Source organism: Bipolaris maydis (genome assembly GCF_028858645.1).
Source record: "Bipolaris maydis strain C4 unplaced genomic scaffold PSV08scaffold_11, whole genome shotgun sequence".
NCBI classification, from domain to species: domain Eukaryota; kingdom Fungi; phylum Ascomycota; class Dothideomycetes; order Pleosporales; family Pleosporaceae; genus Bipolaris; species Bipolaris maydis.
In genome coordinates this window covers 157,308-178,804 of record NW_027093867.1, presented here as the reverse complement: position 1 = coordinate 178,804, position 21,497 = coordinate 157,308, and the positions used below count along the sequence as shown (strand labels likewise).

At 49.0% G+C, this 21,497-nt stretch overlaps 6 protein-coding genes across 6 annotated transcripts; 3 read left to right on the top strand and 3 right to left on the bottom strand.

Annotated features, from left to right (window-relative positions):
* Window positions 1-1,290: 1,290 nt before the first annotated feature.
* On the bottom strand, window positions 1,291-7,753 carry PSV08DRAFT_185466 (uncharacterized protein; the record flags this gene model as incomplete). Its single annotated transcript, XM_014218597.1, has 5 exons — window positions 1,291-5,548; window positions 5,619-6,905; window positions 6,993-7,443; window positions 7,497-7,566; window positions 7,640-7,753. 5 exons carry the CDS (start codon window positions 7,751-7,753, stop codon window positions 1,291-1,293), a joined length of 6,180 nt encoding a protein of 2,059 aa, XP_014074072.1.
* Window positions 7,754-10,259: 2,506 nt separating this feature from the next.
* PSV08DRAFT_411215 (uncharacterized protein) lies at window positions 10,260-11,891 on the bottom strand (the record flags this gene model as incomplete). The annotated part of the gene is made up of 1 exon (XM_014218598.2): window positions 10,260-11,891. The coding sequence occupies one exon, from the start codon at window positions 11,889-11,891 to the stop codon at window positions 10,260-10,262; it is 1,632 nt and encodes a 543-aa protein (XP_014074073.2).
* Window positions 11,892-12,209: 318 nt separating this feature from the next.
* PSV08DRAFT_378251 (pseudouridine synthase) lies at window positions 12,210-13,769 on the top strand (the record flags this gene model as incomplete). The annotated part of the gene is made up of 2 exons (XM_014218599.2): window positions 12,210-12,249; window positions 12,298-13,769. 2 exons carry the CDS (start codon window positions 12,210-12,212, stop codon window positions 13,371-13,373), a joined length of 1,116 nt encoding a protein of 371 aa, XP_014074074.2. The 3' UTR covers window positions 13,374-13,769.
* Window positions 13,770-15,023: 1,254 nt separating this feature from the next.
* Window positions 15,024-16,751, top strand: PSV08DRAFT_227432 (uncharacterized protein). Its single transcript, XM_014218601.2, has 6 exons — window positions 15,024-15,235; window positions 15,286-15,510; window positions 15,580-15,782; window positions 15,839-15,927; window positions 15,988-16,149; window positions 16,220-16,751. Exons 1-6 carry the CDS (start codon window positions 15,215-15,217, stop codon window positions 16,552-16,554), a joined length of 1,035 nt encoding a protein of 344 aa, XP_014074076.1. The 5' UTR covers window positions 15,024-15,214; the 3' UTR covers window positions 16,555-16,751.
* A 1,886-nt stretch (window positions 16,752-18,637) lies between these two features.
* On the top strand, window positions 18,638-19,680 carry PSV08DRAFT_316882 (uncharacterized protein). The gene is made up of 3 exons (XM_014218602.2): window positions 18,638-18,887; window positions 18,949-19,041; window positions 19,102-19,680. Exons 1-3 carry the CDS (start codon window positions 18,694-18,696, stop codon window positions 19,238-19,240), a joined length of 426 nt encoding a protein of 141 aa, XP_014074077.1. The 5' UTR covers window positions 18,638-18,693; the 3' UTR covers window positions 19,241-19,680.
* A 52-nt stretch (window positions 19,681-19,732) lies between these two features.
* Window positions 19,733-21,091, bottom strand: PSV08DRAFT_206700 (uncharacterized protein). The gene is made up of 2 exons (XM_014218603.1): window positions 20,846-21,091; window positions 19,733-20,787 (listed from the first exon to the last, which is right to left on the bottom strand). The coding sequence occupies exons 1-2, from the start codon at window positions 20,971-20,973 to the stop codon at window positions 19,989-19,991; spliced, it is 927 nt and encodes a 308-aa protein (XP_014074078.1). The 5' UTR covers window positions 20,974-21,091; the 3' UTR covers window positions 19,733-19,988.
* Between the last annotated feature and the right edge of the window lie 406 nt (window positions 21,092-21,497).

Sequence of the window (21,497 nt, the reverse complement as noted above, 5' to 3'; positions counted from 1 at the left end):
AGTCATACATACTTAGAATGCATCAACCCGAACAGCAGACATGAGTGCCAACGATTCCAAAAATCAATCTAGTGGCATGGCCCTGCCCAACCACTCCAGGTATAACCACCGGAAGATTATTGAGGAGCTTCTTGAGGTTGTGCGGAAGCAACAAACCATCATGGAACATCTTGCCAGAGATCTGACCTTTACGCGCTCCCAATTTGAGACAAACCTAAACTACGACAATGGCAATGAACAAATATCTCGCTGACGTGGGAGATGAAACAATAGACTACAGGGCGGGAGGTATGGATGTTGGAAACGGAATCATCAGTACAGAGACAGCAGTAGATTACATATATTGGGTACAAGGTTGCTATGGATAACTATGAAGAAGGATTTAAGAAGACGAAAGACCAAACTAAAAAAATCTGGAATGCGGTCGCTGTGGTACAACATGATGATAATTGTTCAGGAAAGTTCATTGACGCTCCACGACTGGCTGGCAGACATTCTGGAGAAGGGTAGAAAAGCTGCAGCACAAGAGTAACCAAGACTAGTCTCCAATCAATCTTTGTTTCTATACATTCGCATCGAACATCAGGCTTCCCTTCGAGGAGTTTGGAGCAATATTGCCCACTTTAACATGTGCTCCGTATATGCCTAGCACCGGGTGAGCAGATCCTGAGCCAAGCCCTTCATTTGAGCACTATTTAGTTCCCGGGCTTCTTCGAAAAAGGAAGCTCAAGTGCTGCACGGGAAGCAAATCGTGCATCACGCGGCTGTCTATGCGTCATGCAGCTAGTATGTAACGGACCGTCAACGGCGCCGTTCCGTTCCGTCGCTTACCCAGCCACCACTTACTGTTAAGTAGCGACTCAGTTGCAATTGCGGTGGAAATGGCACATGGCTGTCTTTTTCAAAATGAAAGGTGGGCCCGAGTAAACCCTGTAGTATGTGAATTTTCTCAAAATCGAATGCCTTTGCATGATCTGGGTGTATCATTACATTACTCTCATTGGGTCTCGTGAACCAAATCGCTGTTTGCCCCGTGCCTATCAACACTCTGTGGTATCCTATGCTGGGTTAGTGGCGAATGCACGGAATTGCAAGTCACGCTCTACGCACCAGAATGAAACTCCTACAGTAACTGAACCGTAAGTTGATGGCGAATGATGGGTACGTGCCAATGGAAAAAAGTATATATAAGCCATCTAACCCCAGATGAAAAGGACCCGAAAGCACATCTATCTATCAGCCACGTAACATCTGGCTCTTCATTTCTACTCCAGCCGCCGGCAGCTTCATCTAACGGGCCGGCTCCGGATACCGTTCTACAGAAGCCACGAGCAGTCTCTGAAGGTTACATTCAGGTAATGTACTTTGCGAGTAACTGGCACTAGGAAATCCAGCTTGACGCATAAACTTCATCCATACTTCTGGTGGTTGAATGGCGTGATCGGCATCATTCGCCAGCCACCAGCCATCCAGCAGTCCAAAAACAACCTCATGCCAGTCAATTTTGGTGGTTATTTCTGAAAGCACCAAAACACCGTTGGATTTTAGCATTTCTTTGATGCGACGACAGGTATCGGCCCTGTTTATTGTAGCGTGAACGCAGTTCGTACTAATCACGATGTCGAATTTGGCAAGCAAATCCGCGGGAGGTGGAGTCTCTAGATTGAGTACTCTGAATTGCATGCCGGGGCGATTGAACTTTTTGGACGCGTTTCGGACAAACGTTGGGGAAATGTCTGTGAAGAAATACTCAATAGGGTGGTTGAGATTGCTTAGTGCTTCGATGACCCGCTTTGTAGTGCCTCCTGTGCCCGCTCCAACTTCCAGGATGCTGATGGGCGTGTCGGCGTTTCTAGCCAGACGAAGCAAGAAATCGACGAGGAGCTCGGTCAGAGTGGCGAACATGGGCGCTTTGGTATAGAAGTTGCCAATGATTTCTTGTGCCTTTGGGTTGCCGAAGAGGAGTTTGATCGGATCTTCGGTACCCGTTAAGCACTCTGCTAGCTTCGATCCGGTGAGAGACATGAGTTCTGCCTCACAGCTGTATTGAGGGAAGTCGGCTATGAATTTACGCAAGAGCTGAGAGGAAGGTGCAAAGTTGCACGACGCGGATGATCGAGCGTAGTCTGAGCCTTTCTTATCGATGACTTTGTGCTTCTGAAGAATCTCATAATACCTCTGCACTACCTTGGAGTGTTTAGGCCGATACGAGAAGCTGGGAATCTTTTGGCCGATGCTAAGAGTTCTGAAATCAATGCCCAATTTTTGTAGCGCTTCCATCATGTATGCAAGGAGAAGTTCATCTTGACGAGCCGCGACTTCATTCAAATACCCTGTATACTGGCAATCTTTCGCGTATATTAGAAGGGAAGATTCAGCTGCGATGAGAGACTTGAACGGATCGGTGATACCTGCAGCCTTCCCACGACTGCTTGTTGGCACACCTCTCACAGTAGAAACTGGTGGGTTTGAGAGCCCAGAACTTTGTTTTCTTGAAGAGATACCAGCCAACTTCATAAGGACTTTGACGGAATAATCAAGGAGCACGTCGGTGCTGTCAAGATTGATGTCCAACTCATCGGATAAACTCGATCCCAGTTCTATCGTAGAAAGGGAATCGAATCCGAGGTCTGCGAGAGACTGGTCCTCTTGTATGTGACTCACATCCACACCACAAAACTCGGAAATGAGTTTGAATAGTTTGGCTTGTCGTATATTGGTTTCAGACTCTTCATCGACTAGTTTGTGTGTTACACTAGCAATCAGATTCGATTTGGGTCTTGACACACGTATCTCGGATACAACTGGAGGCGTCTGTGCGACTTGTTTTCTCGATGTAACGGGGAGTTTCCTAGTAACTCTCATGGAATCAGCAGATACTATCTGGCATAATGCACTAAGATTCAATGTCTGGAGCTCATGATGGGAAACTGATTTGCCAAATTGTTCTTTGAGTTCATCAGAGAGCTCTATTGTCGCAAGTGAATCAATCCCGAGGTCACCAATACAAGTGGTCTGGGGAATAAAGTCTGCAGGTGCGCCAATGTAGGTAGAAATTATCGTCCTCAATCGAGTTTCGAAATCTTCAGATCTATCTCCAGCCAAGGAAGAGGTGGTGGAATAATCTGAAGTGTCTGAAGAGCCATCGGATGTTAGCTCCGGAAGATTCTTGCTTGTGATGGCCGTGTAACTAGCTGGAGACGAGGCTCGACTCGGTTTTGAATCGATGTTCGACCCATTTGCTACATCGAGTATCTGTTCCACTCTCGCTATCTCTATTCGGTGGAACTTGGCCCCGATCGCGGTCATGGCAATCTCATTGTCTTTGGTAAGGACAAAGACGTCGCCTGTCGCATGTTTGCCATTGACAAGAGAGAAAATGGCATAGACATTCCATTCTTTGACGGAGTCGAAGTCGCACAATTTAGACATGGTAACGCTTTCGAGTCCCGAAGTTATGAACACCTGATCTCTAGAGCAGACTGAGCTACTATTGATGAGCAGGCCAGAGACCTGGAGGAACATGTCGATAGAAACAGTGTCGCAGTGCTTCTTTACCGCGCTTTCTTCGCTTCCGATATGACTTTCTGGTATGCGGATTGTAGCTAGCGCCTCATTCTTGTTGATGGTGATGCTTTCAATTCCTTGTGAGGATTCAGCGTAATGAACAACCTTTGAAAAAAGCTGATAAGCTCTTCCACACATTATCTTCTCGGAAGTGGGATTTGATCGAATTGATTTGATACGTTCCGCAAGCAGGAGTTTGTATGTGGAAAACCTAGGCTGTTTAGCCAAGTGTAGTTTGCCTATTCCATGAACGGTTGCACGATCTGAGTTATTTACAGAACCAAGAGAGCTGGAAAGGACGAAACTCCAGCTGTCTCTATCTGTTTTCTCTAGACTCAGTTCTATTTCGTGGTCCATATTGAAACCTAGTGGTGATTTGAAGGATAGATCCTCGAACACCATTGACCTAGACCCAAGCTCTGAGCCGAGAAGATGGATTGCCATTGCCGCGCATTCCATATACAGAGAAGCTGGGAACAGTGGCCGACCTCTGACCGAATGACCGCTGATTAGCTTACGGAAACGGGTTGCCGAACTGTTGACGGCAAATTTCTCTGTACTCCCAGTAGAACCAACATGGCGTAGTAGATATAGAGGAACATTTGCTGGGGGGACATTCACTTTTTGGATTTTGAGATTTTCCAGTTCTCGCTGGATTTCAGTGGCCCTATCGATGTTGTCCAGCCAAGCTTTGGTCTTCTGAAACTGATAAGGCGGCAGCCAGATGGGTTCCACGCCAACATCAGCCGGAGATAGGAAAGGCCAAGGAGTAATGTCATGCCCTTCTTTCCAAAGACCAATAGTGATTTGGGAAAGTGACTCAGTGGCTCGCTCAATACCAGTTGTCTTAATGGCATGGAATGAGTGCCTATCCGAATCTGCAGCAGCACGCTTGATCATTGAGACGATAGGTGAATCAAATCCTGCCTCTATCCAGATGCAATCCCCAAAACGCTCTTCGATTCGTCTGACTGCGTCAACGAAGTAGACTGGTTTCCGGAGGTGTGACAGAACGTGCTCATCAGTAATTGAATCAGTCTGCTGTTGTGTGCAGGTCTCAATGGGAATGGATGCTTTTCTGAAAGACAATGATCGCAAGGACTCAGAAAGTTCTGTGCGGAGGGGCTCAGTGAAAGCAGAATGAAATCCGTGGGTGACATCGACCCTTTGGCTCCTAACTCCCTTGAACGAGGGGTTAGTTGCCAAAACGTTTTCCACATCAGCCACTGCCATCTCTTTTCCGACGACAACCTGACTGTTTGAAGCATTGAAGCAAGCAATCTCGAGAGTTCCGTTACCAACGACTTCAATGATGTTTTCAACAACAGAGACTGGCGCGAAGATAGCAAGCATGGTACCTTTATCTGGACCCCACTTGGTTACCATAAGCTGGGCTCGAACGGCAACAAGCCTGATAGCATCCTCAAGAGACAGCACACCCGACACAGCCAACGCTGTCAACTCTCCAAAACTGTGCCCGATAGTGCAAGCGGGTTCAACGCCTGCATCAATCCAGCACTTGGCACTCGCGTACTGAACGGCCATGGTACCCGTCTGCAGCAAAACAGGATCGGCAATAGCCGTATTCTGGAACAAAGCTGGAATAATTGATGAATATCCAAGCTCTTTCAGGATACCATCGCACTTATTGATATAGTATTGTAGCCTGGGAATGGACTCATATAGAGTTTCTGATAAACCAATGACCTGTTTGCTTTGACCGGAAAATGCAAGAACCACTTTTTTGCATGCCCGAGGTATCTCGCAAGGCGGGATGTCTGTGGAAAGCTGACTGAGTAGGTCGTCAATGTTAGAGGCGGTTGTCATCCATGCCATAGGCTGTCGCTTTCGCCGTTCGGAAAGAGTAAAAGCAAGACTTGCTAGGTTGACATTCGTTCGGCTGATGTGAGACTTCAACGATTTTACGTAAGCCAACAGGCTCTCTTGTGTGAAGGCAGAGAGGATGATGGGGTATACGGTGCTCGTATGTGAAAAAGTTCGTCTAATCACTCATGTTAGTATTGGCAGTCTTAGATGTAGGAGTAACTTACGCTTTGCTAACATCCTTCCGAGGTGCTTCGCAAACAACTACTGCTGCATTACTTCCAGCAGCTCCATAGTTGTTGACCAAGGCTGCTCTGAAAGGAATGTTCCATGGCTCTAGATTCCGTGCTATAGTGATCTTGTCTGGGCCCAAAGAGGGTATCTTCGGGTTCAATGTATTGAACGAAGCATGAGGCGGAATCGACTTCTTCTGCAACATGGCAATGATTTTGATAAGCCCAGCAACGCCTGCTGCTGATTCTGCGTGGCCGGTGTTGCCTTTGATGGAACCAAGATACACCTTGTTTGGCCGATCCGATGCGCCAAACACCTCTCTGATGCTGCTGACCTCTAATGGATCACCTTGAGATGTGCCAGTACCATGTGCTTCGATGTATGAAACATGGCGTGGGCTCATTTTGGCGCCCTTGAGAACTGACTTGTACAAGTCCACTTGGGCTGGTGGATGCGTCAGTGTCAGGTTCTCGGACAGCCCTCCTTGGTTCGTGGATGATCCTGATATGACAGCCAACACCTGGTCACCATCTGCCAAAGCCTGTTTAAGGGGCTTCAGCACTACAAGTCCAGCTCCCTCACCTCGGCAGTATCCATCAGCCGACTCGTCAAACGGCTTACATTGACCAGTCGGGCTGAGGAAACCAGCTTTCCCAAGATTCAAGTAATTGTGGACACTAGATATGATGTTCACTCCGCCAGCAATGGCCATTGGACATTCACCAGACTGGATGGAACGGCAAGCTCTATTGATGGCGACAAGAGAGGACGAGCATGCAGTGTCGATAACTTCAGCTGGTCCGGTCCAACCATAGCAATGGCTTAGTTTACCACACAGGAATGCCCGAATCGTACCAACTGCTGAATATGCAGTGGGTGGATAGGCGTTTGTATTATCAGCGTACTCAACGTAACTTGCTCCAATGAAGCAACCAACTTTATCGCCATTTTCGCGACGATGTCTGCGGAGATAGCCCGCGGAATCAAGAGCTTCGTATGTCAGCTCTAACAGGATTCGTTGTTGTGGGTCCATGTTGGCCGCTGCTTTGACATTTGAGCGGAAAAAGTTCCAGTCGAATTCGTCTGCTCCATCAATGAAGTTACCGAACCATTTTGGCTTCCATTTTTCATTCTGCATTGCGCGAAAACTTTCGTGCATGGACACTCTGTCGAGGCGAATTTCTTCGCAAGTCGATATCCCGGCAGAAAGGAGGTTCCATAACTCCTCAAGATCATTTGCCTTTGGTAGTCGACATGCAGCTCCAGTGATGGCGATGGCGCTTTCGGGACTAGCGTTGATTGTTAGATCTATATTAGTTTGGGCAAAAATAAGGTCACAGCGGTATTAGTTTCCTGGAGTGACTTACTATTCGTACTTATCTAGTGCGGCGTTCTGAATAGTGGTGTAAGCGTCCAGCTTCGTTACCTGTAAGCGCGCATTGTGGAATGGCATCAGGGAAACAACATCCCCAAAGCCAAACAATACGAACGTGTGAGATTTATTATGGGTTCCTGCTAGATCTCTTGATACCTCCTTCAATAATTGGCACCACTCGCAGCGGGAGGCAAGAGTGGCGTTTATCGCCTCGTAGGTTAGTGAACAGCCTTGTACCGATTTGCCATTCAAATTCGATCGCACAGGGACTCGTAATTCTCTGGCGTCAGGCAGGCTCATCTCTTCATGTTTCTGGCATATATCGAATAACACATTAACTAAAGATGCGTTCTCTGGGTTGTGTACTTTGCCGCGGATATGAATATCAGAGACCGTTAGGCCCTGATCACGTGCTCTATCGGCCACTTTCTTGAGCTCGAGTACTGGACCTACGATACTGATATTTCTCGGTTCGGTTACAGCCGAAATATAACACTGGTCACTGTGAGCACATAGTTATTGTGCAACAAGGAAATCGGATGACGATGTGACAGGCATTTCTGGACCTGAATACGGCCGGAGCAAATGAGACGATGGGTAAGATGGGAAGTTACTCATGGACCGATGAGAATGACTTACACCAAGAACATCTCTGATTAGCTCGGTTCCTTGCTGAGAAGATTTCGACCGCACCGCAATTGTTGTCACTCCAGGAACTGATTCATCGTCGCCAAGTTGGCCAAATGCTCCCATCGCAAGGGCCAAGCGTACAGCCTTACTGGCAAGGCAAACGACGTTTTCTTCGTCTTCAGCGCAAGCGATGGCGAACGCTGTAAGGAGACCTCCACAATATCCCTGCGCACCGCCACCACTTTTCAGACTTTGTAGCACTTCGGCGTGTGTGAGGTTGTGATTGTCCAGCCATTGGAAGTACTGGCAGATATGAATGACGATCAGCAATGGTAAAGAAAGAACACCAGACATTGATTTGGACACAGGTCCAGATATGCCTTCGGTAACCCATCGCTCTAGATTGAGAACATGTTGCGGGCCTGTTGTGACTTTCGCAATGTCCGCATACTCGTTGCAGAGTGTGTCCCACGTGTCTTTCAGTGATATGATGGCTTCTGAAAGAGGCTGTAGACGAGGATTTTGGATGAGGTATTTTTGTAATTGTGTGAGGTAGGCCTCTGTTGGAGCCTTGCTCTGTGGGCAAAAGAACGCTACCGAAGGTGCAGACTCGTTGAATTGGCTCTGCATCGCGGCAACTTTCAAGTTTAGAAAAATCTCTGGGTGAGATGATACTTGTGAGGAATGACAGCTGAGTTCTTAACTCTCACTTTCATGATCGTCCCCTCCGCTATTTATACATCTACGATGGTCCCCACCTACGAGCAACCCCACTGTGGGCCAAGTTCGTATCTTGCTCACCTCGTATATGGGGTCTCTTTCATATTCGCTAAGGTTTCCAGGCATAGAAAGTACTGATAACTGATTTTCGTTGTTGCTTCTTCATCAAGGCTAGGTTGCGAACTTCGCTGTCAAAAGACGCCGAATGAATTGCCGTGCAAAGGGTCAGGTAGCAGAAAACCACCGAACCCGGATGAAGAGCCGCGCACGAGTCAACTGGGCCGTCCCTCCCGTGTGTTCGTCAATCAAGGGTCATAACAAGTCCGTTTTTAACCCCGCAAATGCTCAGCGTCGATCGTGTGGGCAACTCCACTTGGTCCACTTGTTGATCTTATTACCAACAATTTATCTTCTGAAACATTTTAGCATGATAAAGAAAAAGTAAACCTTATTTTGCGCATTTTAATATGTCCCTTATCGCGAGTGTTGGGCGATTAACAATGATAAAGGTTGCCTAGCATAACTGAGCTTGTTCAGATTGCCTTCATGGATGGACGGCTTATTGACAACGTCATCTTTGACCCACCTGAAAACATCCGGTTCCGCTCCTCAAAAGAGTCTCTCTCATATTCAATGTTCTCAATAGATGAAGAACTAAGATAAAATTGGATGCGCACTATTTGTACTGGCACTAAGGACCAGTTGCATGGCTGAAACTTCAAGAGACCAGGCTAGTTATACGAATAGCGCGCCATGATAGATTAAGCCTTCACCTCGAAGCTTACTATTGAACGTATTCAAATTCTCTAGCCTTTTGAAGTAGTGGGCTACCTAACTTTTACTGCATCCCTTGGTTCACTGAGATTGTCAACACATAACGGTTGAGTCCGCTCTTTCTTCCTATTTCGATAAAGACAAAATAAGGCGCTCCATCAAGTCGGCCAAGGACAGGGTAAGGGAAAGATTGGACGAAAAGAGAGTTGATCGAGACATCTTGGACCCAATCACTAGTGATTGAAAGTGAAAGCGCACGTCTCCCGTGGGGCTAGGTAGTACGTAAAGCCGTTGTGCTTATGCATCGTAGTGGATACTGAGATGACAGTCACCGTGCTCTCAGAAGTGTCTTGTTTACTCCTCACGTATCACTGATACTAAGTGAGGCTAAGGTAAGAGATTCATGACAGGCTCCGTGGCGGATACTTGCCCAGGCTGCTGTGTTGTTCATTTTTCATTGAAAGACCTTGCGTCTTGGACGATGCTTGGATGAAATTTTGAGCGGTCAGAATCGTCCGTGCAGAGGAACAGTCACAGGAAGGTGTTCGTATTGAGTTCGAGGACGATGACACAGAGGCTTGCAGTTCATTTATGTTTGGTCTGTGCGCTTGCCTTTGAGCTAGTACTTTGTAGTCCGTCATATGCCCCAGCGATCTTTGACCCTTGATCCGGTTACTCAGGGCATCGTTAAGCTTTGGTCAGACCATCCCTCAAATCTTGGCGAGTTATGAGAGAGAGCTCGATGCGAGCTCTTCATTCCAGGCGTTCGAATTCAAGCTTGACAAACAACGTTACATTGGATGAACCAGCAGATACGCACTTTCTTGCTGAAGTCACAGAGAACGGTCAAGGTTCATGCTGCAAGCTACAAGCATGAGCTTTCCATTCCTACACGAAGCAAAGATGGTACCAAGAGCAACCGGCGAATGTATTGATGGATCTCGGCATTTCCGGGTACAAGTGTACTGTTCGCGTAACTTCCTTCCCCACGCAAGTGTAGCGTATCATTTTCGGCCATTTAGGGATTTACATTCCTATTCCACCGTGGACGCGCGGACTCGGGCATATTCACTCATGGCTCTTACTACTTGCGTCCTGGTACCAGCACTGCCCTATACGCAGCTTGCTTGGCTCCTTACATAAATCCACCTTGCTGACGAAAATCTTGTAGCCAACCTGGATGGTCAGCTAAAGTCTGGTTCCATCCATCATCTCCGTCTTGATAAAAGAGCCTTCGTGACTCTCGTTGAAACATCTCGTCTGTAGGAATAATACCCATGAGCATCTGCTGCCTCGCAAAGCGGCTGAGATGGCGGGTAAGAACTGTAGCAAAATCATAGTTGTTGTGTAGAGATGGCATTGTTCGAAGCGCAGCCAGAGAGTTGCTCAAATCCTGCTGGTCCTGAAATCGTGTATCCTCGGTGGTAAGTGCAGAAGCTGCTTCCTCTGATTGGAGGTGCGAGATAAACTGCTTGGTATGGTCAATTGAGCCTGGGTTCGTCGCGGAGAAAGGGACCACTGTTTTTGCTTGCTCTGCAATAAGATAAGGCGGGAATGCATTAAGGACGCGAGCAGATACAGCAGGCTCAAAGCCATGCTCGCCTGTCCAATCGTCCATCGTCTTTCCTTCGCGGAAGTGCGCTGCCAAGTGGTCTGCCCTTTCATCCCAGCTTCTCAAGACGGCATCGCAAATGCCGCAGCGAGACTTAATGGGACTTGACTCGAGCTTCCAGTCTTCAATAAGAGGAAGTGTATCTAGCCCATGGACGAGGCGGAGGTGTTGAACGAGATGGTCCTTTCGGCGAAAAATACGAGGCGTCGATTGGCCGTTGTCACAAGCCTCATGGTTATGCTGCTGCAAGTGGGTAGGGGTTGGATCAAGCGCACTGCAGTATGCACAATGAACTCTGCCAGTCAAAGGCAGCACGACAGAAGCCCCATGCGGCGTACATACCCACTCCTCCATGTTCAGATGTAGTGACTTCTCATGCCGTGTCCAATCATACTTGGTTTTGAATGTATCGCAACAGAAGGTACATTTGAAAATACGCTTTGGGTCGTCTACATTCTTGATCTTGGCCTTGCCCTTCGTACGTGTTCTACTAGCCTGACTACGACGTCTAGTTTGCGATGTAGCAGAATGACTTGAATTGACTGATCGCAACGAAGATTCACTCGCTGCACTGTCAAGACTGGTTGTCGATGATGGGCCTCGATACTTTCGAAAAGCATTGTGACTTGAAGAACGACTGATCCTCGGTGCTATTCCTACGGGCCGGCCATCGAGAGCGTCGCATATGGCGGTGAAAGATGCCGCCTCATCTTCAGGTGGTGAATTGCGCCATCGCTGCATCGTCAAAGATTGCTCATGTTCGTTTTCATATTGGGGGCTGATTGGAATGGCAATGGGACTGGATGTTCCTATTGATGTCCGGATCATGTACTTGCTGCGACGACGAGGAAGCGTGTGCTGTCGTGGTACAGGTATTTGTCTGTGGCCTTCGACTGCTTGGTTGGGAGTGACATCGATTGGATAGCTTACCGAACAGGTATTGCTCGACGATCCTAGTTTTCTCCCTGCATAGAGGTCCTCGTAGTTCATGTTATTCGTCCGGGTGTTGGTGCCGAATGCGTCGGGCGGCATAGGTGTGGCAAGGGTCACATCTTGCGTTACATCTGTAGCTAGAAACCTCTCGAAGTAAGATGTTTCTATTTCTTCTTCACTCCAAAGCGGAAATTGCCAATCATCCAGTTGCTGCTGGTCCATGGTTGGAGAGAGGGGGCAAAGGAGAGCCAGTAAAGAAAATATTAGACCGAGACGGGCACGACAAGGCAGTGAGAGAATCGAGGCTGGAACGGCACTTGTGTGCAAGAAGGTGCAGCGATATAAAGCAATATGCCGAGTGCATCATCTCACGTGTATTCTCCATGAGGCGTGCATATTATCTTCTCGCAAGGCGTAGGGCGTGAGGGAAGTGGGGTGAAGGATTCGCGCTAGTAGCCCAGTGCGCCGGGCATTGGAAACAATTGCTTCTTTCATCGCGTTGGAACTCCGACTCCTACCAACCGCGGCTTGTCTTCCATCATGGACGACGAGGGTGAAAAAGTCCTGGAGGGTATCTTCGGTGCGTCTGCTTTTTCCTGATTGCTTCTCCCTCCTGATGATTGAGTAGCTGTTGCCAAGCCAGCAAACATCTCGTCTGCAGATGTTCTCCTTAAATTGCAGGAAACTTTTGCGCCATCAGCCACATTTGCGCCACTACTCAGGACACAACCCAAGCGCACCAGCAAATCGTCTGATCAAGTGTTTCGTCTTGGACACGGCGGGACTCTAGATCCCTTGGCTGCTGGAGTTCTTATTGTGGGCATCGGCCGTGGCACTAAGCAGCTCTCTAATTATCTATCTTGCAGCAAGACTTATGAGACAGTGGTGCTGTTCGGTGCAAGCACTGATACTTACGACTGTACTGGTTCCATAACCCAGGAAGCGGGATACTCGCATGTGACAAAAGAGTTGGTTGATGAACAGCTTGGGACTTTCAGAGGAACGATACAGCAACTGCCCCCTCTGTACTCGGCATTGAAGATTAACGGTATCAAGGCTTGCGAGTATGCGCGTCAGGGGAAGGACCTGCCACGAGAACTGGAGAGCCGAGAAATGCACGTTGACGAGTGTACGCTGCTGGAATGGTACGCGCCAGGACAGCATGACTTTGCATGGCCAGGCAAAGTCGAGCCCGCTTCAGCACCTGCCGCGAAAATACGACTGACGGTATGCTCAGGCTTTTACGTTCGCAGTTTTGCACACGATCTGGGCAGGTCGTGTGATACGTGCTCACACATGGTATCTTTACTTCGAACACGACAAGCCGATTTCACCACATCAAACCCACCTGAGCCGTCAAGTTTGACAAGCACGCTAACATATGCGGATCTGGAAGCTGGCGAACATGTCTGGGGGCCGAAGCTTAGACCACAACTTGATCGTTGGGTTACTGATCATCCGGTCGTTCAAGGGCATGTCAATGGTAGGGATGCAAGTGTGAAGCGCAAGACCGAAGAGCAGCAAGCAAGACCGAGGCAACGGTTCCGTGGAGAGTGGGTGGCAAACACAAAGAAAGAGAGGATCAAACAACAAGGAGGCAAGTTCAAGGGCAAATGGGGAAGAAAGCTTGCGGCCGACGGGGAGGCAAACGACAACACCAGTAACCAGTCGATGGTGCCTGTGATTAACGATCAAAAGCCATGAAGACACCAATTTTTGCGAACAAGCCCGAGCGTCGGAAGATCGAAATTAGCATTGCGCAAACCCAAACGACTGAGGCTCCACAAAACGATTGCGCCGTCAATTTCCCACGTGCGAGACTACCGGCACCAATCCACTACAGCAGCCTCGGTTTGATAATTCCAACAGCCACCATGCCGGCCCTGACGCAATCACGAAGTCTTTCAGCTCGACTGGCTGCGGCTCCCGATTCATGTTCCACACCTGGGCATGGCGAGTCCGAAGTCCTTGGCTACGGTTTTGTCCTAGCACCACACAGCATATGTACATAGTGGCGGGACAGCGGGTGCAGGGCCCCATGGCTGGGACCCCGACCGGCTGGGATTCATGTTACTGTATTCCGGACTACATTGGAAACAGAAATATTAAGCGATTGCGTACCGCTGAATAGACGGTTCGATCGTTGCATCGCGGGCATTACCGTATACAGTTGTTCACACATTCACATTTATTCTGGGGCTAAGTGCACGCCTTTGGGTGATAAAAAGCTCATCAAATTTACCAACATTCTGCTCGTGCAATACCCGTCGCACGAGGGCAAGCACAAAGTATCCATGGTGTCTGGCTGTCCGTTGATGTTGCCGGCGGGTGGCTGCTTAGTGAAAGCTTGGTAGAATGAAGGATACATTTGCAGTGCCTAGTCCAGGGACAAGTATGTACTCCTAGAGTAGGTGGTAAGAAGACAGGAGGAAGCACAGGGCGACGCAGGGCACGGCCTTGTTATCCACTGGGAGTTTTGCTAATCTCATGCCGTTGCGTGTACACCCTAAGGCACTGGCCGAGAAGCTGATCGGCGGGAGCAAAAACTGACCTGATTGATGTTTGGGGGCTAGCGTGACGAATAGTGGGTCGCCTGGATTTGATCGCCGGCCAACCCCGCGGACCCGCCAAGTCGCCAACACTCTACGCGCCGAGTCAAGCAGTCAATGTCAGCCCTTCTCGAACACATTCCATCTCCATCAGTGCCAATGAATGCACTGCAAACACCGCCTCCCCGAGCCCGCTAAAAAAAATGCTCCCTTTCACACGGGGGCCTATCTAGCGGGTGCCAGGTTTTTTCACCTCCTTTGATGACGACTCGCCATCACCCATGATTGCGCTATGGGCCATTGAAGCTAGCTCAAGGTTTAAAGTTTGGTACTCCAAAGGTTGATATCAGCAGCCGGGCGTTTCTAGAGTTGCCCTCGTTCAAGCCGTTCGGATGCTGGTTGTTTTGCATTCCACACTACCCGACTGCCGCTCAAAGGGTCTGAAAGTAACTGATTTGCCGCCTGGGCATGCATTAGACGTGCAATCTGATATGATTTGGACGAGTTACGAAAATCAACTCCCCTGCCAATAGTGTTTCATCGCTCGTCCAAAAGACGAATCATTGCCTGGCCGTCTTCTCACCCGCAACAGCAGGCGTCACCAACGTCAGTGTAAACTGGGGCCACCGAACGGGATTTGCAACAACACCGTGTCATTGTTTCTATTAGACGGCAAATTTACTTAGCCTTGGACAACCATCAAATATCTTGGCCGCAAGGGTCAACGCTAATGGCGATCTGGGACGCCGTGGATCAAGTCCCCGATGCGAGACATGGACGGCCCGAGTAACATTCCTCGGACGTGTGACTCGTGGCAGTGGAATACCTTTCGCCTGTGATTAGCTTTTCACACTCGCTTCAACTACTATATGCAGCCGTGAAAACGTCAAACATGCGACAGACGCTTATTCTCGCTTTCCCCTCTTTTCCTTCTATATCCAGCCGAACCCCATGTATCTTCACTAAGTACATCGACGTGTGGTTACTCGTATCGTAATGGAGATTGTGACATCCATTGTAAGCTCCTATACCTGCTTACAAAAAAGCGGCCTACTTACCCACTACAGGCGATCCAGGCACTCTTGCTTGGCCTAGCATTTGGTGTCACTTGTATGCGATGTTGGATCCGCGTTCGCCTCGAGCAACGAGGGCTGACGCTGGTCGACTGGCTTGTGTGGGGAGGATGGTTATGCGCACTGGGATGGTTCAGTTGCTCAACTAAAGCGCTATACATTCTCATCCACCATCCACTGGACGAAGAGACGCGAAGCGATTCGGTTGACTACCTCAAGGTTCGTGCAAACTACCAGGCAAAATCTAAAGCGAATGTAAAGGACAAAAACTGATTCGAGCGTAATTAGACCGTCTTCGCATCCGTCTACTTCTTCGACACTGGGCTTTACTTCCCCAAAGCGTCCCTTGTGGCTTTCTACTGGTGGTTAATTCCATCGGGCTTTCGACGGCTTCGAATCGCAACCTATGTTGCCGCTGGTGCTGTGGCTTGTGCGTTTCTCGCGAGCATATTGACGGATACCCTGATTGCACCCAAGATCTCTGACAACTGGTATGATGTGACCATTGCGATAGTCAGAGACGCATTTTTCTAAACAGAAATAACAGGTCAATTGAAAACCAGCTTTATTCGACATGGAATGCATACGCCAACTTGGTGGTTAATTGGACCCTCAACTTTTCCACTGACCTGCTACGTATGTGTGCTTCTGAATACCCATTGCTTACTTGCTTTGCTAATGAGGAACTATACACAGTTTTCATTCTTCCATTCTTCATCGTAAACTGTCTAAAACTACGAAAAAGACAGAGGATTGGTTTGGTTGGCGTCTTCTCGCTCGGCGCTATCACAATGGCAATCAGTCTGGCTCGCTTCATCGTCTACAACATGGACTACAACGTTAGCGATGCAGATGGAAGTGAGTTTGCCACTGAAAAAAAACATTAACAAATTTATCGAGAGTCTTAGTTACTAACAAGTGCCACTAGATCTCTGGTGTACCGCCGAAATGTGCACAGCCATCATCGTTGTCTCGCTCCCCTTTTTCAAAACACTCATCATCCGGTCCAGTACTCCCACCACGATGAGCCGCAGCGATACAGGCTACATTTCCGGGCCATCCAACCGAATCCACGTATCTGGCGACGACACTTACTCTTCGCATGTGCAGGGCGGCCCATCCGACGACGAGGTGGAACTTACTTTTCAGGACCGAAAGCGAAGTCTTACACCCCCTAGAATGGTCGATGAGGTTCGAACGCAAGATGGAAAAGATAATGTGATGGTTACGACAAAGTGGACAGTTACGAGGGATATGTTGTAAAAGGAAAAACGCATACGCATTTGCGGGATTGGGATAAAAGTCAATGGGGAATAGATGGGCTGTATATAAAACCGGGCATGCGACGTAGATGAAGGAGTGAACACCCTTGAACTACTTACCCATGTACATTAATTTTTTTTTTTAATCCTCAATTGCTAATGTTACCTTTCAGAGGCGCAAGAACCCTCAAATTTTTTATATGTTTACCCCGGATCTCATGGCTCTCTCTCTCTCTCTCTCACACACACACACTACGGTTACATAATCATATCGCAATATGCACAAGTACATCTACGTACACACGCACATACCCGATCTACCATTTTCCAACCCTGGACCACTTGAGGACCCAGTAGCACCATCCCACCACCCAGGCCGACCCACCAACCCCCGAAAATACGAGGGCTTTTCCACGTGTGCGGCTCACCCCGTCTTCCCCCCCGCCATCGTTAGCCCTTTGGACGAGATGAAAACTAGCGTTTTGCCATTACGCAACCTTAATTTTTGACTTTGGGGCCGCTGCCAAGAGAAATTGCGCCATGGTGGAATGGGCCGGGGCTGTGGTGGGGGAGGGTTGTGCCAAGGTAATGCGGGATACCTTTTTTTCTTTTTGCTGTTGTGGTGGGAGAGTTTTCGAGGGTCTAGTGGTCGAGTGGGGGTAGTACGGGATCTTGCTCGTATTCGGGAGGGTGTAAACGAAATGCAGGGGTTCCAAGGGACTAAGTTGATGAAGTTACGGGTGAGTGGGTACTGGTGTTGCATAGTGTGGAGGTGGGTAGGTAACGGTAATTGTTCATGTGTAGGGTAAGAAGGATGCTTTGATGGTGCTAATTAATACAGTTTCCTGGTGTTGTAGCTGCGCGGTAGTCTTGGTGCTGGATCTAGGTCTTGTGTACATCCTATCCTTGCGCTTTTGGATCTGTGGGTTTTTTTCTACGTATTTACGTTTCGGGGATAAGAAGGGGGAAAGAGGATGGGAGGGCGATGGAGTTTGTTTGTAGTTGAAATGAAGCTGAGTAACCATCCAGGTATGTTGTTTCTTGTTTTGATTGAGAAATTGGATCTATTTTCATCTTTTCTTTTACTAGGCCACCATACTAAATCAGTCATACTAGGCAAACAAAAGGTCGAATGTATGGACAATTAAGACAAACTTGTCGCTGTAGCGGAAGCAGTACGAGGTGCTAGCGGGAATAATAGGAATTAAACATAAGACCCTATTAACTGCTACACCTGAGTTTTCTGCCAATCAAATAAGCACGTACCATGTTCTACCGATAAAATCCTGTTGGGACGAGAGCCAATGGATTAGCAGCTAGCAAGGACAGTGGAAGTTAGATGGGCTAGCGTCTTGATAATGTAAAGTCTTCATTTTGTAGAGAGAGTGTATTACATCGAGAGACACTAGGTCGTCAAGAGGGAAATTGAGTTGTGTATCTCCTGGCTAATGAATTTTAAATCACAAATGGTATTTTGCATTTGTGAAGTTGCATGCGTGGTGAGATTATACGATGGAATATACAAGGTTTGGTCTTCTCCACCGACGCACAAAACCTACACGTATTCAAGAACTATGAATAGAAAATATCTCGCTGAAATTGGCATAGAGCGTTTCGATATAAGAGTCTCTTACTTCTTGGTGCTACATTGATATCCAGTTTATAGGGTTTTGCTGGCTTATCCGACATGTCCCTCAAATATCAGCGCCGGCCGGTGCTAGGTGGCTTTCATCAGTTGTCTTTTGTTTTGTTTCACACCTATCGCCTGTATTGCTCCTCGGTGGAACAAGAAAAGGCATGTTATCCCCTCTATACGTGTATTTCGCAACTATCCAAGACACATGGTGGATGAAGTAAATGGTGGCCAGCCTCAGATCTGCCCCCAATCTGGGACGCTAGAGTGGGGCGGTGCAGTGTGCAGGCAGCCAATCGGGGCTCGTGGCAACACAGCAAGCGCAGTCATGGCCGACTGCAGTTCTCTCCTGCTGACCCACGCACGCACGCCAACATCGCAGCCTGACGCCTCCCTTCACGCCGTTCCTGCACATCGCACATCGTCCTACCGTGCACCGCCACAAACCCCTGTGAAAACCAAACATCGCCGCCCTCTGCTGTCGTGGTTCTGGATGCCGCTGTTGTGATGATGATGATGCTGCCCGCCACCCGCCTTGGTCCCCTGCCAACTCTGCTGATGGTATGGGCGGCCTCCGTCGCCGCCACCGACACAATCACCTCGACCAAGATCAAGGTCCAGCTGTTTGCTGCGCCTTCGTTCCTAAGCGAAGTCAGCGTCGACGCGTACAACAACCAGTGTCTCTCACTCGATAACAACCTGTACGTACCCATGCGAGACCCACGCTCCCCTCATGCCAGTCCCCCGCTAACACCAGGTCAGCATCGACGGGCGCGTGCAGAGCATATTGGTCGGCGGCCACGATGTCGCGAGCGTACTACAACGCGACGACTTCTGGAACTGTAGATTTTACGAGTGAGTTTGCGACGAGGCTGAGGGTGGCTGGCGGGCTGGCATTGGCTAACGAGAGAACAGCAACTACGACTGCAAAGGCGACATGGACATGGATTCGTACCTCACCGTTCCCGATGGCGTAAACAACCTTGGTAGCATCGGCTGGGGCACCAAGATCCACGGCCTCAAGTGCCGCAATTTCGCGTCCAGCGACGATTGAAGCGCATGCCAGGGAGAATATGCGAAACGTGTCAAACGAGTCAAACACAGTAGCAACTGTACAACAAACACATCACGGACGACCTTCATTGCGGCACTTGGGCAAGTCCCATTCCACCGCCGAAATAAGATACCAGCGCCGCGAATAATACCCAGGCCACGTGGAAGAGCCTGTAAATACCTTCATGACTGGGAGATGTCTGGAGGCGTAATGTCTTGTAGAGCATTCGATTCAAGAAGAAATATTGGTTCGGCAATGGCAGGGCCCTTGTGTAAATAGGGTAATAGGGCCAGGAGCGGACGATGGAGCATAAATATAGAGGAGGATAGCATACATGGCCTGCTGGCGATCGAAGTGCTCGATGCCCCAGCTATAGTAGATACTGTACATAGTCGTAGTAAACCATGAATCATAATAGAAATATGAAGGATTGATCAGAATCAAAGGTACTGACTGTTGGCGCTTAGTGATGGATTCTAGAGGAAGTTGCGACCCAGATGTTGCCCTTGGTGCACGTGATTTGATAATGGCGGATTCCAAACAAAGAGAATGATGTCAGGATCAAAGCAGTCAACCAACTATCTCCTCCATCCCTTTCTGTTTACTCAATTCATGTCTAACTTGTACAATTCGCTCTACTCGGCCATAACATTGTGAGAGAAGTAACCCCGGGTATCTCCAGCGCGAAATCCCAATTGCCAAACGCCATATTACATTACAACAAGTTCCCCCTCTTTCCAATAACTCGTTATAAATCAATCAAGTCTGGCGCCTCGCCCGACCCTACACCACGCAGCAGAACAATCATGTTCCCGCTCTGGCACGCTTCCCCAAGCTTCTCGTTGAACTTGAGTAACCTCCCGCCCTCAACATGAAAGACGCGCAGCTTTTCTTCTTCGCCGCCACCCCGGTTGTTCACGTTCTGGACTTGTAGCGCTTTGGCTGCCATGTCGAGCACGCGACCAACTGTCCATTCCTTGTTGTAGAAGAATTTGCCCGTCGGATACTTCGCTTTCGTTGTGTCGGCCGAGGCTTCAACATGCAGATATATCCGTTTCTCCTGGGGAACACTAGCCTCGCCTTTTGCCGTGCGCTTCAGCGCGTTGAGTTCGGCTTGGGCTGATGATGCCGCCGATGCTTTGCCTAGACCCAGGAATCCCGATTTCTTGGGCGCGGCTCTCCGCTTCTCGTCCTCCTTCTTCTTGTTCTCGGCCCAAGCTTTGAGCTTCGAGAGCGCGGTTTGCGTGCGTACTTGGACGGAGTTTTGTGGGCGTGCGCCGAGCGGTGTCAGGTTCTTGCAGTCGTGGTCTTCTTCGAAACGGTGCTTGAGACAGTAGCGGCGATTGCAGCGAGTGCATTGTACGCCTTGGGTGCGAGCGGTATCGATGAGCGTTTTGCACGAGATACTGGCACACTGTTGTTCGTGGTTGAGTAGTGTGGGCTTTGGTGCCAGCTCTTCCGAGCTGTTCTCAACTTTGCTCCGTGCCCACTGGCCCTGCTTTGGGCATTTATGTGCGGTCTCAGTGCGGTGGTCGAGACAGAATGTCCTAAATAGTATGTCAGCGCAATTCGCTAACTCCAAGTGGTGATAGCCATATCCCTTACCCTTTGCAGCTCTCACATGGAAACGGCAGGAAGTCGAGGACATTACAATACTCCATCTGGCAATGCGCCCCGATCGCTTCCACTTCGCCCTTCATCTTGGTGGTGTTTGAATCGTTCGCAGATGACATAGCAGTAGTGCGATATCAAGATTAAGTATGGCAATGCTGAAAGAAATTACACAAAATGCCGCTGTTGAGTGAGATGGTTGGAAATGTAGTGAGAAGACACAGGAAGCATCGAGAAGGTCGCAAGCCCAGGCAACTGCGCTGACGATTGCTAAGTCGGAATGCTTGGGACAGTTCCGAAGGTGGCACGCTAGCGTCAGGGTCCGAGGTGACGGCTCCAGCCACTGCCGCCACATACCGAACCTCCTGGTTGTCATATGGATCAACTCGGCGCTTCCTCGCGACACATGCTACCAATCCTACGCGACAACAACTATGGTGTCATTGGCTCTCGCTCCGGTCATGAACCCTCCCCGTTTTTCTGCAGCCGCGCAGGGTTTCAGGAGCGCGTCTACAGGCGAGCGAATACCTATGCCTCTGTTGCCGCCTGCCGTGGCGGGATCGATCTATTCAGAGTGATTTCTTATGCGAAGTAGTAGCCTTGTATCTCTTCAGACGAGAGCCGCAGCGCTACTATGACAAGATAT